This window comes from Corvus brachyrhynchos, unplaced genomic scaffold, assembly GCF_000691975.1.
Source record: "Corvus brachyrhynchos isolate BGI_N302 unplaced genomic scaffold, ASM69197v1 scaffold223, whole genome shotgun sequence".
NCBI lineage: Eukaryota > Metazoa > Chordata > Aves > Passeriformes > Corvidae > Corvus > Corvus brachyrhynchos.
In genome coordinates, this window is record NW_008237174.1 from 631,775 (window position 1) to 654,517 (window position 22,743).

The 22,743-nt window shown below is 46.9% G+C and overlaps 1 protein-coding gene across 1 annotated transcript; it reads right to left on the reverse strand.

Annotated features, from left to right (window-relative positions):
- Nucleotides 1-6,579: 6,579 nt before the first annotated feature.
- On the reverse strand, nucleotides 6,580-22,239 carry PPP1R7 (protein phosphatase 1 regulatory subunit 7). Its single transcript, XM_008629528.2, has 10 exons — nucleotides 22,131-22,239; nucleotides 21,841-21,963; nucleotides 17,657-17,712; nucleotides 16,648-16,713; nucleotides 15,854-15,984; nucleotides 14,707-14,869; nucleotides 11,508-11,624; nucleotides 10,124-10,228; nucleotides 9,079-9,165; nucleotides 6,580-6,962 (listed from the first exon to the last, which is right to left on the reverse strand). The coding sequence occupies exons 1-10, from the start codon at nucleotides 22,171-22,173 to the stop codon at nucleotides 6,786-6,788; spliced, it is 1,068 nt and encodes a 355-aa protein (XP_008627750.1). The 5' UTR covers nucleotides 22,174-22,239; the 3' UTR covers nucleotides 6,580-6,785.
- Nucleotides 22,240-22,743: the final 504 nt, after the last annotated feature.

Below are 22,743 nucleotides of genomic sequence, written 5' to 3' on the forward strand. Positions count from 1 at the left end.
GCCACCCAGATGCCATGCCCCTGTGCCTCCTCAGCCACAGGCCGCTGGTAGTCACAGATGCGCTTGTGGGGGTCCAGGCAGACCACACAGTTGTTGAGCAGGGTGAAGAGGGATGCCAGGGGACAGGCTGCCACGAAGATGGTGATGAAGCCAAACTGCAGGACTAGGAGAAAGAGGAGGAAGAGGAGTGGGGAGGGACAGACTGAGATGACAGCATCAACTGCAGCATCTCGCAGCCTGATCCTGTGGGGAGCGGGGCAGCCCTTCTCCCTCCAGCACCTGCAGGCTGCTCACGGTGAAAGCTCCTTCCTCTGGGGAACTCCTGCAGTTCCTGCCTCTCCACACCAGCCTTCTCTCTCCCAGTGCCTCTCAGCACTCCCCAGCCCAAGGCCAGTCCCTACCCGTCTCCAGGTACTCATCAAGCAGCCCTTTGAGCCCCAGCAGCTGCTGGCCCATAACCCAGGGTGCCTGCTCCACCAGGGCCGACTCCCGCTCCTCTCCTGCCTTGGCTGAGAGGAGCTTACACTTATGCCACGAGCACTTCAGCTTCCTGGAGGAAAAAAAGAAGGGCCACCACGTCCTCTGCTGCTGAACGTGCCCTTGGCATCCTGTGTGAGCTCAGGGACGCGTGATGGCCCTGGCAAGCCATGGTGTACTCACAGGACGGCCACCTCCTGCACGTTGTTGATGATCTGCTTCCCCACCATGATGACCAGCAGCTCCTGCACCATGGAGCATCCACTTGGGCTGCACTGTGGGGAGAGCAGGGCCCTCAGCCTGCTGGCACAGGGAGATCAGATCCCGAGGGTGGGAAGGCATTCCCACAGCACACACCAGCATAGGGCCTCTCCCACCCGGCACTCAGCTCCTCATTGCAGATCCCCAGAAAGCTCAGGTAGTTTCTGGGGTAGCCAACAAACCTGCAGGAGCCACGTCAGAGTTGTGAGTGGAGATCCCAGGCACTGATTCCAGGAATGCATCCAGAGCAGCCCCAGGGAAAGAAGGGCTTATCTGGTTCACAGAGCCCTCTTCTTGCTTACTTAGGTGGGACAAAAGGACTGATGGTGGTCCCAGACTGGGACCAGTTAGCCCACAGTCGGTTGGCACTGCCCTCAGCCCCAGCTGTCCTGTGGCCATGTGAAGGCTCCCACTCTCTGATGGGACTGTCCCCCTGCCACAGTGCTCCTTGCCCATGATGGCAGCAGCACCATCCCCCCTCCTTTAGCCCTGCCCAAATGCCCAGGAACCTGCTTTTCAGAAGCCAGTGAAAGAAGGGATGGGGCTCTGGAGGAGAAGTTCAGAAGCAAAATGAAGTGGGACCCCAGAGCTCTCCATGGGACAAGAGTGGTGACTGGGGATCGCTGGGTCCCCTGGGAAGCAAGGAGGCTGCAAACCCCATCGGAGCCCCACAGAAACCCAGCCAGTCATGCAGACTGGGACACCCAGGAGCACTGGGGCACTGTTCCCCTTCCCCTGCAAGCTTGGGCACCGCAGCCCCTCACATGCAGGGCACCCAGAGCTGGAGCTCCTGGGCACAGCAGCAGTGCAGGCTCCAGGGTGCACTCAGCAGCAGATAGGGCACCACCTTCTTCTCCAGACAAGTCATGTGCTGTGGGGAGAAAAGAGAATGCTGGCACTCGTACAGGTGCCTGTGGGTGGCACTGGGGTGACTCCGTGCTGGTCACTGGTGTGGATCAGCCTGGTAGAGCTGACCCAGGAGATGAGCACAAACACATTGCACCCCTACAAGCCCTGGCTGCCCTCCTGAGAGAGGCCCCCGTGGCAGGGCATATCCTCCCCTGGACCCCACAAGCCACAGATGAAGGCTGCATTTACCGCAGGGGGATGGAAAGCTGGAGTCAGATCCCCGGGTACCTTTTGTGTGTGTAACCCAGCAGATTGAAGCTTGTCCTGAAATTCCTTCCTCCAGGTCCTATGGATGGCAGCAGATCTCTCCTGCAAGTCACTGTTCTCACAGCTGTCCTGCTCCCAGCTCAGCTCCTGGGGGATGGTTTCCCACACCAGGACAAAGTCTGAGGCAAGGAAAGGGATCTCGTGATGGAACCCAAAGCCATCTCTGTCCTGCATGTCTCTCTCCTACAGGACTTGGTGCTCTTGGGGGGCTGGGTGCTGTCTTGTGAGTGAGACAAGGAGCTGAGGGAAGGACGTGCTTGCTCTGGAAAGGGCTCCAACCACTTTGTTTGGGTGTTCCTAACACAGGAAGCAGGGAGAGTTTATTAACAGGACTGAGGACTGCACCTGTCTTGTGAAAGGGAAGGGCTGGAGCACCCGAGTAGGATCAGTAGGATGGTGCCTGCCAGGGCCTGGAGGTCCAGTGCCCTCTGAACCTGATGCATGGACCACCTGCCAGCTCCAGCCATGGAGCACTGGGGCTTTTCCTACACTCCTCAACCCAGCAGACCCTCTCCTGCCCCAACCTCCTCTCCAGGATGGAAAGGAGCTGAACTCCAAGCCAAGCCTTTTTCCCTCACCTATCCTCATGCAGCTGCTGCTGAAGACATTGGCCATGCTCCTCTTGTCCAGGCTGTGTGTCTGGGCTGGGGGTGAGGTGTGTGGGGTGAGGAGCACAGTGATTCCCCAAGGCAGCTTGGCTGCAGGGGAAACGGGCTGTGACCACCCACCTGGGGCATTTCCACGGCCTCCTCACCCACTGCCACCATCCTGCCCCACCAGGCTGCAGTGGGGGTCATCCGTGCAGCTCCTCTGTTTCATGGCAGACCTTCGTGCCCCTTCCTTCCTCCTGGTGCTGAGGAGCAGACCCACCGGTGTCCATGGCTCATGGACATGCACAGCCTCACCACTCCTCCTGGCAGTGCTGGTGCCCACATCTGGGGAGACTTGGTGTCCACTCCACCGATCATCAGGAATGTTTTCAGGGGGAAAGCAAGGAGACATCAGTGGTCAGTGGTCTGGTGCAGAGTTCTCCTGTCACCTCACCACCTAGGCCCCCTCTGAGTGTCCCTTTCCTCCACCACCTCAGCCAAATACATGTTGTGGAACAACCTCCTCTTGCATCTTTTCTCTGTCACTGTAGGTAAGGACTTTTCTTTGGGGTTACCCAGCTCGAAGGTGTGTCCACCAGCAAGCATGATCTGGTGATGGAAAGGTCAGAGACTCCTTCTCCACACCAGCAGCTGGGTCCAGTCCATGCCCAAGCAGTTCACATCTAAAAGACCGAGCAAACTGAGCTCAATTTTGGAACTGGAAACACCTCGAGAAGCTGAGCAGATGGGAATCTCTCACACATGGGAGGTGAATAAGGAGATAAAAAGATGCCTGCAGTGAAAGAAGTGGGAGAGCAGGAGAGTGTCACAGCATGAGTGGCAGACAGGGAGAACATTGCACATGCAGTGAAGAGAAACAGCTCTTCCAATGCATCCACCACCTGAAAAAAGGAGCCTGGGAATCTGCATGTGTCCCTCATTATGGCTGGAAGGGACTTGGGAGGATCATTGAAGATCAGGTCCTGGTCTTGCACAGGATAATGAGAACCCCAAGAATCCCACCCTGCACCTGAGAGTGTTGTCCAAATGCTCGAGTTCTGGCAGGCTTAGGGCCATGACCACTGGCCTAGGGAGCCTGTTCCACTGCTCAGCCACTATTTGGAGGAAGAACCTTTTCATAATATCCAGTCTAAACCCCCCCTCATTTGGCCTTTTTAATAATACCAGGTTGTTCCTCAGAAACGAGGTGGCTTTTCATCATTACTTTCAAGAGAGGCAGCGAAAAGAAACACCAAACAGCCTCAGCTTCCCCAAGCTGCTCCTGGCTAAAATCAAGGTGGGCAAAGCATCTCTTTGCAGAAGCCATTGACAACCAACACCAGCTCTTCTGACACAAGAGCTTCTTCTGGGCACCAATGAAGCAGGAGAGAGACATCTGCTAACTTCACCTTAAAACATCAGAGACCCACTCCTCAAAGCAAGGGAACAGGCTGGGCCTCCTGTTCCTACAGTAAGGATGGATCAGTGTGGGGATAAAATATTCTTGGGCCATGAAGAGAGGGAAATGTGCCACGAAGAGCCTGAGCTTCTCAATATTGCACCACTCAGAATGTCCCCAGCTGGGGTCCTCAGAAAGGCCAAGCCCCTCCTGGGAAGGTGGCCCTGCCACCACAGTGTGACCACCAACCAGGCACTTGGTGAGCACACAGAGCAGCTGTAAGGGACCTGCACCAAAAGATGACAACACACCTGGGATTGCAGCGAACGTGCAGTCATGCTTGGGAGCTGGAACACCAGGACTGTGCTGGGGAATTGGGGCAGAGCTCTGCTGAGCTGGGCACAGGGGCACAGGTGCTGACCTTCACCCAATTCTTTTCCAGCAGCTCAGCTTCTCGGGCACTTTCGGCCAAGCCCCCAAACTTCAGCCAAATTCCAGCTTCGTTTACACCCTTTGCAACTCCTACCAAGTCAAGAGGGTTGCATGTCAGCATTGAATTTTGCTTGATTTGGGTCCTGTAACTTCCCAAAGCCCCGGTCAGACCAGTCAGGAAGGCTCGGGTGACATGTGCCAAGCACAGAATCTCCCTAAGGAAAAATATCTGCGTCCTGAAAAGCTCTGGGATGATCTACCCCACAAAAACCCCTCCATCACGCAGAGAAGTCCTTATGACATCTGGAGCATGTGGACACGTATCTCTGCTGAGGAGGCAATGCAGCCCCAGCTCTCCAGAGCAATGCAGCGGTGCTCCTTTGGGGCAACATCTGGTTCTCACCCCTGGCAGACAGCAACAAAAACCTCCAACCCCCACAACAGCCCAACAGGCACCTCTGAGCCCCATGGTGGAGCTGGGGAGGGAGCGCGGTGGGGAATCAGCCACAAGGCCAGGCACAGTTTGAGAAGCTGGATGAAGGCACTGGGGTCTGTTGCATCCTGCCCCTCTCCTGCAGCTCCCAACACGAGCCCCAAACCGGCAGCTTTTACCCTCATACCTGCTGCCCAGGCCCTTGCCCTGCTTGTTCCTCCCACAGAGCTGGATCTGAGTGCCAGCAGGTGCAGGGCAGAGGGGTCCTCCCACCCTAAGGCTGCTTCTCCTCCAGTGGGGAGAGAGTGGGAAGTGCCACCCTGTTGCTCCTGTTGATGGCCAGGCTCCCTGTGTAGGAGGGGCAGAGTCTGGGGACAGGAGGAGGAGGAGGGTGGATGGGTGTGCAGGCATCTTCCCCATTTAGAAATACCTTCCTCCAAGCAGCCTGGAGGAGGCCCTGCCTTTGTTTGAGCTGGAGGTGGAGCCCTGTGTGGCCCTGAGCAAAGAGGGTTCAGTGGGACTCAGGGAGAGGCAGTGAGGGGGACCAGGTCCCCCTTGCACCCTGGAGGGGCTGGTGCCCAGCCAAGGCACAAGGATTTTGGGGCACCAGGGAAGATTTAAGCACTGTGTTCACCTCACACCTACAACAAAACAGTTTGTGTTGGTTTTTGCAGCTCTGGGTAAAATCCCAGCTGTGTTTTTCCTGCCAGTCAAGGGACGTGCCACCAGCCCAGGAACAGTGTGGGGGTACAGCACCAAGGGCCACAGAGTGACTGAGATCCTGCTTTTACAGTCCCCATGGAGAGCTCGTGGCACCTTTGGGCACTCAAAGCAGCTCATCTCCCCCCATTCCCAGTTCAGTCCCATGGTGGGGTGCAGGTACTGAGATCCTGCTTTTACAGTCCCCATGGAGAGCTCGTGGCACCTTTGGGCACTCAAAGCAGCTCATCTCCCCCCATTCCCATTTCAGTGGCATGGTGGGGTGCAGGTTCCCCAGTCAAGCCCAGTCACCACCCCACCTCCAGCAGCAGCACAATCCACAGCAGAGCTGCCAGTGAGCAAATGTAACACGGCCCACAAAAGGGAACTAAAATCTTTACAGGGCCACACTGTCCTGCTTAATATTCCTGGTCTCCAGCTGAAGAAGGAATTCATCCCCCTCTTCCTAAGATTCAAACCCATGTCAGCTCAGAATGAATCAAACTACCAGCAAGAGCAAATTTGCAAGCACCCCTCCTGTGTTTTCCTTGCTCCCCTGGACTGGTGACGTGCCTGTTGGACAAACACAGCAGCAGAGGGCAAGTGCTTCCAGGAGTTTTTCAGCTGCTGGAGAGATGCAGTTCAATTGCCCAGATCAAACACAGGTGCAGAGGGACAGCAATGCCACACTGCCATCTTCAGTGGAAGCAGGATGTGATTCATACTTTCTGATGGCAAACACTGTCTGCAACAAAGTGCTTCCAAACCCTTACCTTGCCCACCATTAATATATTAATACCAGTTTGTCCCCAATGCTCTCAGGAGCTTGGAGCTGTGTTTAAAAACATGAGTACAAAAAGGCTACTCTGCCTGCAGCCCCATGTCCTACCACCAGGTGTTTAGCACTGACTAATACCTGGAAACGAACCTGGCTGGGGATCTTCATCAGATCTTTTTCCATTTTTACAAACCACTCTTGAGCCTGGATGTGGCATTTGCAAGGACATTCCTATTCTGAACATGTGTCACAGAGTCAACACTGGTCAGCAAGTGGCTGCAAACACTTTCTGGTAAAACTTCCCCATAAAATAAAAAACACAGGCACAGTGAAGGCTCTTGTGTTAAGATTTAATAATAATAATAACAACATTTCAAAAACAATGAGTGCATTGTACACGAGATCTGGTTTCAGTGCTTTTTATTGACTATTTGCCCTGTGTGTGTCAGTGTACTGAAGACCTGGGGAGTGGTGAGTGGATAAAAAACCCTGCTGGGACATTTCTTGGAGGAGGGCAGGAGAGAGAGGGCAGCAAGAGGCTCAGAATCGAACGAATGTGGCATCGATCTGCCGGACAGTGGGGAGGGCCAGCATGATTTTGCGCCGGTACTGGGGGTCCTTCTGCAAGGGGTTTCGCTCCAGGTATACAGTCTCCAAATTCTTGGCTCCTTTCAGCTCATCCAGGTCGCTCCAGCTCTCAACGAGGTTGTCATTCATCTGCAGAGCACACACAGGCATGGTCACACCCACAGGCAGCCCCAAGCCAGGCCTGGCTGGCAGGAAAGCAGTCATGGTGCTGCATCACTGCTACCAGGGCTGCACAGGCTTCACGCTCATGAACACCTTGTCTACAAGATCCTTCTGCCCCTGGAACCTCTGAGATGAGCTTTCCTGTCTCACATCCCAGGCCTCTGTACTAAACCCAGCTCCCCCACGCTGTCCTGGCTGCTGGTCAGATGCTCCACCCTTCAGACAGCAGATCCAGTCTAACCACCAGGCTAGGAAAGACCCTGCAAGGCAGCAGGCCAGTGTCTACACCATCTCCCACTCCACTGTGCATTTATGGGCTGGAAATCTTTATATCATTATTTATTTCCACTGAGACATCCATCTTTGCTTTTATGACTTCCCAGGAAACATTAAAAAAAAGTCCCAAACCGACAAGAAAAGCAACATTTTCCTCTCTCCTCTACATAAATTTCCCTTCTACGCTCCAGAGGAAATGCCAAGCTCTCTGATTTGGGTTCTTCTCCTGCCTCATTGTTGGCTCAGCAATTCCACACAAAAGAATAAGTGCTTCAGCTGTCCAAGAAGGAAGCAAAGCTGCAAGGCAACCCTGAGACAGTCACTGTAGCAATGCCACCTTCAAATAAAAGATAAAAAACCTCATTGGATTGTCTCATTCTGCTTACAGCTCATCACAATGTTACTTTAGCAAGCCTCTCAACCTTCAGATGTCTCAGTCCCTCCACTGGGAAACTGCTAGAAGACTATCACAGTGTCTAGGATTTTGAATTCTGTTTACTTAAGGAGTTAAAGGACATTTTTATGTGCAGTCAGTGAAAAAACCCATAAATTGGGAGATACAACACTGGTTTCCACTGAAAATTCTGCCCTGCTCCTTTTCAAACAAGTGAGGTTTTTTAAACATAGTGTTGAACAAATATAGGAGGGCATTTTCTGTGCTCAGCAAACAGATTTTGGCCAGTGTTCTGCTGTGACAAAGGACTCTAACCACACTGGTGTTTTTGCAAAGGAATCCAGCCAAGTTCAGATCTGGCCTGTCCCTTCAGTACAAGTGCAACCAGTGCAGACACCTCCTGTAAGCAGAGCAACAGCAAAGAGGAAGACAGGAGGAAATTGCCCAGGATCAGGACAGGCCCCCACAGCAGCCACACTGCACTGCCTCACTTCTACTGCCCAAAAGGTGTCATGTTAAACAGGCTTCTCAGTCCTGCTCCTTGAAGGGTTCCTTACAGACAGGCATGGACAGGTAACACCACCAGCTGTCTCCTAAGCCACACTGCAAGATGAGGAAAACGATCTAAGGAGCCTGGACTCCAGACTCCAGCTGGGTTTCATTTGAAGCTGCTTTCCACTCCTTTTCTCTCAGCATCTGCCCAAGAGTTTAAATCCAAATGACAGACATTATACAGCACAACTCTTTTTCTCAGCCTTGAATGCAGAAACTCTCCAAGATCTGCAGCACATACCAGCTCATCAACACCTGCTGCTGCTCCTCCATTTTTTCAGATGAGCAGATGTGTACACAGCTCCCAAACACGGCATGGTGCTGATGCTTCAGGACAGGGTATCTCTGTGAATTTCCTGACCTGACTTAGGAAAGCCAAAGAGCTCAGCAATTCAGGAACTGAAGCAACCCTAAGCTGTTATCCTCCTCATAGGAATGGAACCAGAAGATGGCTTCGTTTTCTTCACATTTGTCACACCATAAACATACCAACTCTGCTCTGCACAAGCTCTGTGCTTCCCCTGTTACTCTGTCATGCTCACTTACAGAAAGAGGGGTTGCAGAAATAGGACATGTGGGGCTGTTTCATAACCAACCTGAGTGTGAAGGCAGGGCCCATTTCCTAGGCAGACACGGGCTTCTTACTGCTCAGCAAAGCTCAGAAAGACATTTTTAAGCTTTGCCCTTTCCCTAGGGAAAACCACCACACACTCTATCCATGCAGACTGTCAAGCTCTTAAAGCTGATCAGCAGAACTAGAGGAGTTCACTCCAAGGCCCACAGGTGTACATGCTCCCCATCAGAAGGGTTTCCCTCACTGTTGGACAGACATTTTGGGGAACGGCTCTGGCCTGTGCTTACCCAGAACTCCTGCAGCTCTGTTAGGTGGCTGATATTCTCAATCTTCTTAATTCTGTTGGATGCAATGTCCAGCATTGTGAGTTTGTTCTAGACAAAGCAAACACAAAAATATAGATCAGATTCCCCTTCATCTTCCCTGTGCCACTTTTTTCAGGCCCAGAGTTGGAAACTGTCAGGAGCAGACACATTATTGCCAGCTGCTCACATTCAGCTCAACTCTTACTGCCTGTATCCAACAAGGAAGATTGTTTTCAATTCAGCTGGGCTACTGACCCCCACAGAAGCCATGTGACAAAAATGAAGGCAGTTACCTGCTGGATGGCAACTGCCAGCCAAGGGCTCCTAAAAAGTGAGCTTTCCTCAAAGTACATTAAGAGGAGGATTAAAAATCAGATCCCAAGTGTCCCCTTGAGCAGCAGAGTGGAACAAACTCTTAGCAGCAGGAAACTCAACAGTTTTAGAAAAACTTTTGCTGAGTGAGAATGAAAATGATACAGGCTTCCACGAAATCCATCCCATTCAGAAAGCTGGACATGTACACTGACAGGAAGGCAAGCTGCATGCCATGGCTGGCCTCTCTCACTCCCAGCTCCAGTTTTTTCCTATAGAAAAGCACTCATGGTTATCTGAAAGGCTGCAGCAGCCAGCCAGCTGTGTCTTCCCCTGACTGAACATCAGCCAGGCTACTGCTTCAGCCACATCTTTGGCTTCCCTTCCCCCCACTCATGGTTATCTGAAAGGCTGCAGCAGCCAGCCAGCTGTGTCTTCCCCTGGCTGAACATCAGCCAGGCTACTGCTTCAGCCACATCTTGGGCTTCCCTTCCCCACGTCATGAAAATAATTCTACTCCAGAATATCTGGAGGAGCTTTACTCACACGAGATATTTTAACATCTAACAAACACTTGGATATTTGTGGTCTCTCAAGAGACTCAGGAACCCACATGTAACTGGGGAAACCGAGGAACAAAAACCTCTAGAAAAACCACCAGCACAAGCAGCTTAGGGCAGCAATTGTGTAGCAGAGTCAGCAAAAGCCTGCTCACATTGTTCTCCAGTCCCTCGATGACTTCGATGCCGTTGTGGCTGATGTACAACTCCCGCAAATTCACCAAGCTCTGCAGCCCCTCAATCTTGGTCAGACGGTTATTCTGGAAGTGTAGCAGGCTGTTTAGCACCACTCCAAACAAACTCAAACCCAGGGGACTCACTGGGGGAAATCCATTTCTCTAAAGAATGGCTGGGAAGGGAAAATAGTCTGCTTGGGCCCACACTGATCTTGTGAACTCAGCTGTTTGATCTCTGCACCACTGATGCATGAGGAAGTTCCATGGGAGTCCCAGTCTCCAGGAAGAATCAGACTCTGACCTTCCCATCAGAAGTTGCAGCCTGAAAGTTTTCTGCTTGGTGTCTTTACGAACAACAGGCCTGTGCAAGAACAGCATTCATTCTGTAGGTCTTTATAAATGGGAAGGTCAGAGGGGAAGTTACAGCACCTTAATTCCACTGCACCCTGCTGTAGCTAATTCTTTATGTCCTATGGAATAATGGTGCATACAGGTACCACAGCATGTAATCAGTGTGTCCTGCCAACAGCTTTAAGAGATACTAGCATGCACAAGCATTGTCATATGGATAAGAAGGAGACTTGGTGAAAGAAATCAGCTGAGTAATTTTTATTCCACGTTTTAAAAAGGAAGAAGCTTTTCAAAAGCTCATTAAGGACAGACTGCATTTAGCACAGGCTTGTTCACATTTCTTGCCTCTTCAGTAAGAAGGCAGTGACACTGAGCCACTGTCATTGTAGGGACTGCCTGATGTAACACTTTCCATGGTATTGTAATACATTAGGAAACAGTGTTTCAGGAAGGAAATGGGGAATAACATCCATTTCCTGTTCTTTCTTCCATGAAAATCAAATGTTTTATAATTTTATCAGTGTCTGTCAATCTCAAGTAGCATGAAAGGATGAAAAAAAACCAACACAAAGAAGATCACATTTCCTTCCAGCACAGGAGTTTGACCCTAACACTGCAGACCTGCTAATGGGGACTTACAAGAGGGCCGAAGAGGGATTTTTCACAAGGGTATGTAGTGGTAGGACAAGGGGGAATGGCCTTAAGCTGAAGGAAGGCAGGTTTAAATCAGATGTTAGGAAGAAATTCTTCCCTGTGAGGGAGGTGAGGCCCTGGCACAGGGTGCCCAGAGCAGCTGTGGCTGCTCCTGAATCCCTGGAAGTGTCCAAGGCCAGGTTGGACAGGGCTTGGAGCAGCCTGGGCTAGCAAAAGGTGTCCCTGCCCATGGCAGGGGCTGGAATGGGATGAGCCTTAAGGTTCCTTCCAACCCAAACCATTCTGGTGATTCAGAAGAGCTGCTCCTAAATCACAGGGTGGTTCATGTCACCGAAGCTTTTCAGAACACAACCAATACCTGTATACTGAGCACAGTCAGGTTTGTCAGCGCATCCAAGTTCTGGAGCTTGGTGATTTTATTCTTTCCAAGGAACAGACTGTCAAGATTGGCCAAGGTGTCGATGTTTTCAATTGCCTGTGAAATGACCAGAGGAGACAGTGTTATTGCAGCGATGCAAAACTGCACCAGGCAGCTGTGGCTGTCATTTTGTAGCCACGTTATAACCTTGTGGTGTATCCTGGGTAGAAGATACTCATTAGTGAAGCAAGAAAAATCTGTCACTTGTGAATGGAAAGAGAATCTGGGAAGAAAAAGCACGATTTGTAAATTTAATCCTGCACATCAGTGACTGCATAGCACAGAGGCAGGTTGTTCAGCTTCTCTGCCATAAGCAAAGTTAACTGTCTCACAGGTGTATGTGTTAATAGATTTAAGTACTGGCCATACAGTCACGAGTCTGGCAGAACACACCCACACCAGTCTGAGTGATGTGCACTTTTTAAATACACATGCAGCTGGGAGAGTACAGACACTGTACCAGTTTAGTCTGAGCTGAGCCTTCAGTAAGAGAAAATAAGGATCTCTGTGAAGCAGCAAGGATATTACAAAGGAAGGGAGAAAGCATGAACAAAAAATGAAAAAAAAAGGGAAAAGGGTAGGATTACAAAAGCCTCCTGCAAACAAAAGGAAACACTTTTATTTTGCAGGGAAAAGCCTCTGAATTAAAAACCCAAGATGCTGTTAAAAGCCACAAGGATTTTACAACCAGACTTCAGCTCGAAGTGAAACAGTAATATGGACACAGGCACACCCAGAGCTGTGTGTCTGTGCTCAGGTGGGTTGTGACATCTCAGCTTTTCTTTTCCACATGCTTCTTGCCTGCCAAAGTTTCAAAGCAGTAGTGCTGGTGAGCCAGGCTGCTGAGTCCTAGCACCACTTGGATTACTCTGTGTGTGTGTGTTTACCTGTGCAAGTAATAACATGAGGAGGAAGAAGAAGATGATGGACACTCAGGAAAGGTAAGAATCTTTTCAGCCTCTATCCCACAACTGCCAAAAGACTGAACATACAGTGTTAATCAACTCAAATTTGCATTCACTCCCCCTTCTAGCCTATGGACTTAGCCCTGTTTTGACCTTGCAAGAAAAAGAATAGATTTGTTGCTCATTGGCAGCTTCTCCAGCCCTGACGAGGAAATACTGATGACTCAGGACAGGGAGAGGAACGGAACAGATGGACATGAGGGAACAAAAACTTAAGGAACAAGTGAAGAAGTGCTTACATTTTAGTTGCCTCAGTCCAACTTCAGGAAAAAAGCATTAAATATGTCAGCTCAAGCACAAAGTTCTGCTCCCCACCATTCATTCAGAAGAAACAGAACAGAAAGTGCTAAGTCATGAGGGATTCCAAGATAAGGGTACTCTGAGAGGTTTGAGTGTGCAGCAGAGTAGGCAAGAACAGCCCTACTGCAGCAGCTTCCATGCACAGGGAAGCAGTCAAACAGGCACCTCAGAGCCAAGAACACTGCCTGAGGAGTCCACAGGCTTGTACCCTAGAGAGTTAAGGATATGCCCACCTGTAAAGCACACAGCCAAGCCACCCTACTCCAAGAAAAAGCTAGCACAGGAGTTCTAGGTGCCCCCAGACAGCATGAAATTTCTTTGTGCCAAGCCAAGTCACAGGTTACTCACTCCAGCAGAGCAACTAGAAGCATGGAGCACTGCTGTTTGAAGAAGTCAGAATAGAATTAACAGACAAACAGAGAAAAAATCATTCAAAATAAAGCAATTTAAGAAGCTTGTGTTACCCACACAGTGACAATTCCAGGGTTTTTTTGTTTGTTCTGTTAATATGCTCAGGCTCAACACTGAGAAAATACACACAAAATAAATCTAACCTCGTTGTTAAAAAGATATTCCTTGGCTTGACAACATTATTGACCATGTACTGCCTAAGTATCAGCTCAGAAATCTAGCTGGATTTCTTTTTTTTCCAGAAGATAATGATGCTTAGATATAGAATACAGTACAGCTTTGCTTAACCCAGCTTTTGTAATGTAAGGATCAGTGTGCTGAGCCTGTCCTGCTTCTGAAAAAAGCCAAGTGCTTCTCTCCATAACTCCTGTTCCCCCATCCTGTGTGAACTCTAAGGTTCCTAATCCCTCATCTGGCCTGGCTTATGTTCTCACACTCTAGATTTATTCCCTCAAATAATTTCATTTCCAAAGCAGAAATTCCTGGAAAACAATTCAGTCCACTTTAGCTTTAGGAGAAAACCAAAATTTTTCCTCTTCAAAAAAAGCAGCACACATTTCTGCCTTAGAGGGCTGTTTTTAATAGCTGAAGTTTCCTTCTTTTCTACAAAGACAAGTGTTCTTCCACAAGTCCTGAAATAAAAAGGACAGATCTTTTCCTAAACTCTTCTTTCAGCGTAACAAGTAATTTCTCAGAGACTATAAATGGGCAGCACCAACTTACACCACATTGATTGAAATGCCCTCATCTTTTATGAGTATTTTCTAAAGAGCATGTAATTTAAAAAGCTTAAAGAAAAAAAAAAAAAGGTTATTTTGCATGTTTTGTGTCATCTGTCTGACCAGTTCTCTTACGAACTGAGCAAATACAGAGAATCACACCTTAGGGACAGGAGAGACTACTCAGAACTGCTCTCCTGTAAATGGCACAGATTTTAAATGGAAAGAAGTCCCAAACTGCACAATAAAACCCAAAAGCAATCAGCAGTACAGTACCAAGTTTTAGTTTTTAAAGCCATTTCAGAGCAAAGCCTCAAGAAAATCTTTTTCCTAAACAAGACTGACTGCCATAGCTGGCTGCCAATTACACCTGCAAATCAAACTCATTTTGCATTCAGTAGGTTTCATTGCCTCAGCACCAGTCTGTAGAAAGGTAAGAGAAAACAATTGCTAGTTTTGATAGGCTTGGCTCTAGCAGGAAGCAACCATCACCTGCAAAAGGAAACACACAAGGGATCCACGAGTTCATTCAAGACAGAAGTTCACAAACGGTGATTTAGTAGCCAGACACTAATGCATAATGAAAGGCTCCAGCATGCACAGCAATAAGCACAGTGAGTGACTGGAACAGTAAAAAACCAACAAAACTGCAAATCAAATCAATGCAGGGCACTTTCAGAAAATGCCAATCTCACGCCAAAGAGCTCAAAACTCTCCAGCTAACATCTCAAAGAGCAAACCTACCCGAATTCGGTTGGATCCCAACTCTAACATCTGTAGCATCTGCAAGTTGCTCAAATTCTCAATTTTGCTGATTTTGTTGTTGACAAGGAAGAGTTTTTTAAGTTGGGTAAGCCGATCTAGTCCTTCAATGTGTCGCAGAACATTAAAGGAGATGTCCAGGATCCTGAGGTAAAACAAACCAGAGGTGTCATCAGTCCACCAGGCATGGATGATTCTGAAAAGGGCACTTGTAAATTGGTGGGGAATCTCACTGTCTGCAGAGATCAAGCCTTTGCTAGGCCTTGAAGCTAAAGTCATGAGTGTCATGTCTTTTTATCAGAAAATACAACAAATACAACTTTCAAAGTACTTCTGTAGTGTGTTAGCAAAAAAAAAAAAAAAAAAAAAATCAATAGAATATTGGCGGATGAGGGGCACAGACAGTTTGAAGTTCCACTCTTCCTTCTTTGTGTGTTTAAAAAAAAAAAAAAAAAAAAAAAAATCATCTGCCACATGCAGAAGACAGGCATTATTTTGCCCAGCCATGGAGCTGCCACTTTGGGAGGAAGCCAATCTGCATTTACCTTGTTGAAGGTACTTGCCTGCAAGATCTCCTTTTGACAGGACCATGTCAAGGCCTCCCCTGGGCAGGAAGCAGTTGTGATTGTGGGAAGTAGGCCAGTCCTCGCCTCAATGGGAACAGTTTTGTAATGCATCTCCAGAGTGATCCCAGGCAAATGCCAGAAACTCAGAAACTTGGAAGGGTACTTACTCCTTCCATAACACTCTTAAAAAAAAAATCATAACCTTACCTGAAATCTGTTGTCATTTTTGCAGGAATAAAAACCTGTTACACAGAGCTCTGGCTGCAAGAGCAAAGGGGACCTCAGAGCTCCCACACAAGCTGCAACCACCTGCCATTCTCAGTGCCTTACACAGCACAGGTTTCATTTCCAGCTGCCTGTTCCTGGGCAGCTTATGGATAATGAAACCAGTTTACTGCACAGGTTAAATATCAATAGAGAATAGACATTATTATCCTTCACAGAGCACCAAAACAAATTCTGAGAGAGGCTTGGGTGATAAACACTGGAATAAGTGCAGCATGAGTAACACAGTGAGTAGCAAACCACCCCCAACCTAATCCTGGTGATTCCCCTGGACTCACTCAAGTTCTGCCAGAGACTCCAAGTTCTCAATCTTCCGAATTTGATTGTCATAGAGATCCAGCTCCCGCAAGGTCTGCAATTGCTCCAGGTTTTCAATGCGCTTGATCAAATTCTGACGGAGACATAGGGTCTAATTGTTGAGGAAAAGTTTAAAAAGAAACAGGAAAATGGATATGAAGGATTGCATGTAATGCCTTTTGGCTTCCAGACAAAGAGGTGTGTGTGTGTGAGGGTTTCCCCATGAAGTTTTACTGAGAATTTGTTTGGTTGTTGGTGGTTTGTTGGGGTTTTTTTGGTCTGGTTTTTTTTTAAATACAATCTTTTCTTGGTTTACTCCAATTCTACAGAAGGAAATCTTTCAACCACAATAGTCAGACACTAACAGCAGCCCAGAGAGGGTACATAATCTCTGTCCTTGGAAATACTCAAAAGCTTAACTGAGGCGGCCTTAAGCAACATGTTCTAACTGGGCCTGCTTTGAGGGTTTTACTGGACACCTCCAGAGATCCTTTCCCATCCACATTATTCTATGTTCAGTCTGCTATGTTAGTCCAGGATGTCCCTCAGGATGCGCCCTGATGCATTGTCTCTCATCCATTTCCAAAACAAACCTGCAAAATCCCAGGATTTTTATTACTATTTGACAAATAGGTGAACACTACCTTCTTCAGCTAAAAAGGAAGTGAACTCACTAAATCTCAGCCAAAAAGGGGCTCTGTATCTGTCCTCTTATAGGTTAGATCCACAAAACCCTTAGTTCCAAGAGGCATTCTCTATTCCCTAGAACTGTTACCTTCACTTTCTTGAGCACCTCAAATCCTTCAATCTTCCCAATTCGGAAATGATTCAAGTCAACATCCTTAAAGAGAAATGGAGGGATTTAGCAGTTGTTTCAAAACAAATTTGGTCTTTGAAGATCAAACTGGTACTTTGTTCTAAGGAAATTATAGTCTTACAAAACGTGTAGCTCATTAAAACTTCCCTTCAAAGAGCATTTGCAAAATGGGTTTGGCACATGATTTTACCACCACAGGTGAGGCACACGGCCTAAGCTTGTCAACTGCAAATGCAGTACCTGTGAAAAGGCAACAGCCCTTTCCCAAGTCTCTGAGCATTGCCAAAATTAGAAATCTTCAGAAATGTATTGAGATGGAAAAATTCTTGCATAAATAAAGGTTTGCATAAAATTCTCTTACCTACTTTGCTAGGGCTTAACTGGAACACCAGTTGCCAGTTCCAGGCCTCAGATGAGCAGGAACCACTGACAGTTTGAACAACCAGTGGTTCTGTGAACGTTAATTCTGCACTGGCAATCAGCTGAGGCACTTCCCATCTGTGCTGTTCAGCCCCAGATGCTCCAGTTTTGCAAGTCAAAGAGAAACAGAGCACTTCCCCATCCAGCTCAAACACTGTGCCCCTTAGGGGCTCATGAGGTTGCCAATGCCAAGGCTCTGGGCTGGGTAAGTCACCGTGCCTGTTCCAAATCACAGGGCTCACAGCAGCAAACAGCTCATTGAACATACTCTCTGAAGCTTGTAGCAATACCTCTTGCAGCACAGACACACTTTCAGCGCCTCGACGCTTGATTTAAAATTCTAAAGTACTAACAAAATGTTTCAGCTAGTGATCAAGAATAAAACACCTCTACTTCTAGTCTAAAAGCTCTGAATCAGTTCTGGGGAGGATCACAGCAGCCAGCACCTTCAGAAGAATTAGATCTTTTAACCAGGTTTCAATACTTGCCTTTGCCTACCTTTGCTTCCTGCCGTATAAAGCCCGTAAGGACAAAAATCTGCCTTTACCTCAGCTTCTGGGTCCAGGCTAATAGTCTCCATGTCCACTGGTGTCTCCGCTTCTCCTGCAGGAGAAGCAAATCCATTATGAACTTCTGTACCACGTAGCTAAAGGCAAGGTAACAGCTGGCATCCAGGGAGACCAAGAGAGCAAATGCTCCTCAGGAGAAGAAACACATGAGATGCACAGTTCAGACATTCTGCTTCATTAAAACCACACTTCACCTACTTGGTTTTCAATGTGACAGCCAGTTACGGAAAAAAAACTTTCTTAAAGCAGAATTTCATGCTCAGATGCAAAAGACACACAGACCAGCACCTTGCCTGACCTGCCTGTGTGGTTGCTGAAAACTGTTGGCTCAAGACTGGGTGGGATGCCTTTCCTTCACACCTAGGGCCATCATCCCTCTGAAGACACATCATCCAAAGTGTCTGTGCTCCTCTGACAACATAATAAAACCCTGCCAAGAAGGAATCTTAACTGTCTAGTGAGATGACCAGGGATGACCAAGCATCTCAACAGTCCCAGCCTTCAGGCTTTTTTTTATCAGCACTGCCACCTTATGCGAACACTTCTGCATGGATCTCCCTTCCTTTGTTTGGCTGAACTCTCTGCTATGCCAGACAACACTGCTTATCCCACTGCATGAATTTTCTTGGGAAATGCTTTTATAGCTCTGGAAGACACCCCAGCATTTGCTGTGCTTCTACCACAGTACATGAGGGAGGGAAATTTACTGGAGAATTCATGCTGAATAATTCATGCCAATTCCCGTTTGTTGGAGATGGTGTGCTGGTTGCATCAATTTCTGAAAGAAAACAAAGTCTAATTCAGCTTTGCAAAATTGACGTACAACATGCAAGCTTTTTTTACTTCATGTGCAGAGCTTCTGAATGTACCACCAAAAATCCAAGCAGCTTTAATTACAGTCACATCCCAAAGGCTTTGCACTAACTCCTGCATGTATGCAAGCTCATTCCCTTAACCCAGCAGCAGTGACTATTTCCACAGCCCAGCAAGGTTACAACATCCCTGTAAAATGCCAAGTATTCCTATTTAATGAGTGCTTCTCCTACTAATGCTTGGCCTTGTAAGCAGTAGCATAGGCACAAACAGTACCAGCATCACCATTTTTAATGCTACCATCCAACTCCAAGGGTTTGGTGGTCCACAAATCATCACTGACCTTCCTGCATTTGGGCTGTTGCTCTTGCCTGGGCATTTAAACAGGAAAGAGACTCACTAAACTGATTCACAGAAATTAAGACTGAAACAGCAATCTCATATTTTAATTTTTTTTTTTAAATAGCACAAATTAGCAGGAAACAAATTATATTTTAGGAATGCAAAATGAGCTCGTAGGCTTGGGAAAACAGAAATGCCACCAAAACTGACACACATACATGTGCCTGTCAGCAATTAGCAGTGGGCAATGCTTGTATTTTCTTATTTTAGTTCCAGACCAGGAGCTATGCACTTCAGCAAGGGAGTGGGATACCCTACCCTGCTGCTATCAAGGCTGCACCTCTTTGACCTGTTTCTTGGGTGCAAAGACTGTCAGTGGGAAGTGCTCCAAGCCAAACAAGCAGTCTTGCTGAATTTACAGCCCACAGGAACAGTGCCCAAGTTTGGAACAACAGTTATTTGAGACATCACATGAAAAAACTCCGCATTATGCCCCTTGCATTGAGTCATACTGGCAGTGATTTAGTGTTCACAGTAAAGGAACTTTTTGAGTTTCAAGTTCTTTGAGATTTTAAAGTTGTCCAACAGAAAAGCCAATCACACACTTAGTAAAAAAAAATCTTCAATAAAAAAACCCATTCAAGTAAAAAAAATTCTTTGTTTGGCTAGCAAGGTTGAGTATTTGAATTTATAAACATTTGATTTAGGTAATGTGTTAAATACTCTGTTCTGGGGCCTGTCAAAGGGTAGCTCCTCTTAATTCTGACACATGGCTTTGAAAGACCACTCATGATAGCCAGCGTGGATAACAGCACTCAAATCCAACAGTGCAAAACCAAATCCCACAGGATACATATCGAATTCACTAAAATAAAAGAAATTTAAAACTGAACACACAAGCACTGCTGTTGTGTAATAAAGCCAACTGTCGTGAAGTCTATGTGCTGTGTATAAAGCACATAGAAGCCTGAGTGAGATGTGTATCCGCTATCAGCTGTAAATCAGTATCGATATGAAAATGTTAAAATATATTTTTTCTCAAAGAACAGAAAAAGAAAAGAAAAATAAGAGAAAAATGGTTCTAGTAAATTTACAGGCATTTATATATAATTTTATTTATGAACTGACTGGATATAAAAACTCTAAACTGACCCTCCTACCAGCACTTTACAGCCAGGACTGCAATTTCCCTTACAAATTGCTTTACTCCACACTTCTCAACACTGCATGTTTCCCAAGGGGAAAAAACCATCACCATGGCAGTGAAGTTTCATAATTGAATTTTTGTGTAACCTATGCCTTGCAAGCCACATGCCTTTGCAGAGGTAGAAAAAAAAAAATTCCACCATTCAGAAAACCCAAATTCCACAGCAGGAACAGTCATTACCGAGTTACGTAAGTTCCCAGTACCACAAGCATTTCAATCAACAAAAAGCCTAACTACACTTTTTAAGTGCATATGCATGAAGAATATTATAAATAGCTCAGTTATAAGCTTTCTAACCAGAGGCTCTATTCCTCAGAGAATTAGCTAAATGATGAATTGGAAATTTCAGCTGCTCAAGCTCTTTCTACTTAAGATCTTATGTGGAAAACTCTTCATTTTCCTTTCAGCTGAGAAACTCAAAGCTGGCTGCGGAAGCTATCTCAAATGTTCGAAAATTATTCCTCTGCTTGGTTCCTGCCCTAGTTTTCTGAATGCTTACAGTTTGGAAAAAGTAACAATACAGTCATTATATTAAACAGTACACAAATGTAATTCAGCAAACGAATCTGAATGCGTTTTTCTTGCTCCCACTTGAGTAAAAGTACATCACTTCTGTACTTCCTTTCATAGAATTCCCAGGGGAACAATGTGCAAAATATAACCTCCAACACACAGCTAGATCATGCCAGCTGAGCAAACACTCGGGATTCCAGGCATGCAAAGGAAAGCTCTGTCTGATCTGCATGGTTTTATCAATTATATAGTGCTTGGGATGCACAGCCATGACCTGCCTATGGAAGAGCATTTCTTTATGAATATTTAGGGGGTTTCAGTTATCAGCAACAAATTAGACCTATATAGATCGCATTTAGTGATGAGATTTGAAATTCTAGTAACAATTTACTAGTTTGAAAAATACTTTGACAAATCCCAATGGGCAAGGTTAAGATGAGGAGGGATCCACCACAGATGCATCAACAAAAAGAACTAAAATTTGTTTCATTCTTTCCCTTCCAGTACCAGACCAATAACAGTCACATGGACACCTCTGTCAGAAGAATGATGTTACACTTTAGATTGCACCAAAAGCTCGGGTCAAATCACCACACAGGGTCTGCAGAAATGGATCTGCTCTGACAAGTTCCATGCAAGCCACTGAAAGCCCTTCCATCAAATATTCACAGGCTTAAAAAAGTCTGTCAGTACTTCTACCCCATGTCCTAATACAAACAGTAAGATCAGTAGGAAAAGTTTAAAGCTGAGAGGATTCAAAGACATAATTTTGATATGTCTTAGAACGTTTAAATTAAAAAAAATAAAATGGACAGATTCCTTCAATCCATCTAGAAACAGTTTTTGTTGCTTTCCAAAGGAACCTGGCAATTCTTTAGGCAAAAAGCTACGTAAACTAAGGTAGAATTACGAAAAGCTCCTCGTGATTACTTCTAATGAAAATTTCCAGCATCTTTCCACATAAAGTTTCTAAATTTCCCTAAAAGACAAATATGAATAAAGATGGTTTGCATTTTGACATTAAATATTCCAAATGGAAACATGGACGGGTAAACAAATAAGAAAAAAAAAAAAAAAAAAAAATCAAAGGTCTAATATTAGTGGTTCCATAAAAAGCAGCCAACTTTATTCCAGCAATACCACTACAATTTATTGAAACTTCAAGAAGATTGCTGTGGGGCAGATTCCCGTGGATAACTAGCATGCAGCCACAAGGAGCACAAGGGACTGATGCAGGCTGTGCACACGAGGGACTCCTGGAGGTGGTGGTTGAGGCTGACACGGTACCTGCGGAGTTCTCGCCGTTCTGCTCATCCCTCAGGCTCTGCTGGCTGAGCTCTGTCACCAAGCGAACCGCCTGCTTCCTCCCCTCCTCGTCTCCCGACTCCTCCGACTCGATCCGCTTATCAACTGCACAAGACACAGAACAGCAGAATTAGGCTATTTCCAGCAGCGGGGCAGAGGGGAGGAGTAGCAAGCAGATATAATAACCAGGAGTCACATAAACGACTACGCAGTTAGTAGAAATCCTAAGTTAACTAAATGAAAGGTTTAGTCTTAAATAAAAGGCCTCTTACCCCTTGTTTCTACTTTGATTTTGGATGCACTTTTTCCTCCCATCACATCTTCCTAAAACCAACAATCTGGGAAGAAGACTGGAGGAAAAAGGAAATTTCTTAGATCAATGAAGTGCAATTCCAAAGATTACGGAGATGGAGTTAGAACTATTACATTTTAAGAGCTTTTAGGGAAAAAAACCCCAGTATCATGTACAATAGTACCAATGACACGAAGAAGTGAAGGCATCAATAAAAAAAATCCTCGCAGAATAAAGCAACCGGCTCCCCAGAACAACCTGCCAGATCCCTTCACGTTTACCGAGCCACAGCTCCGGTGGCCACCCTGGGCCTGGACCAAAAAAAGCTCCACGCTAGCCCCCCCTCAGTATTTGCTCTCGTTTCATCAGGGGACTAAGGAAAACCAGCGCCATCCAGAAGGTTTCTTTCTTATTATCTTTACTTTTTACGTCACGGCCATCTCCACAACCCCACTCCTTCTCCCGCTAGCACATGGAGCCCCGGGACATCACGCCATGCCGCGATAACACACACGACAGGGCCTGGCCCTCTGGGCAGTGGCCCTGGGGCTGGACACACGGGGACTGCACGACCGCGGACGGCCCACGAGCCC

Bases quoted from the DNA above. Each gene is read 5' to 3' on its own strand.
- PPP1R7 (XM_008629528.2), bottom strand. From the start codon at position 22,173: ATGGGAGGAAAAAGTGCATCCAAAATCAAAGTAGAAACAAGGG. The intron at 14,870-15,853 runs GTGAGTCCAGGG...GTTTTACCTCAG, and splicing joins GAGTCTCTGGCAGAACTTGA to GATCCTGGACATCTCCTTTA. The intron at 6,963-9,078 runs GTAAGCACAGGC...TGTGCTCTGCAG, and splicing joins CAGAGCTGCAGGAGTTCTGG to ATGAATGACAACCTCGTTGA.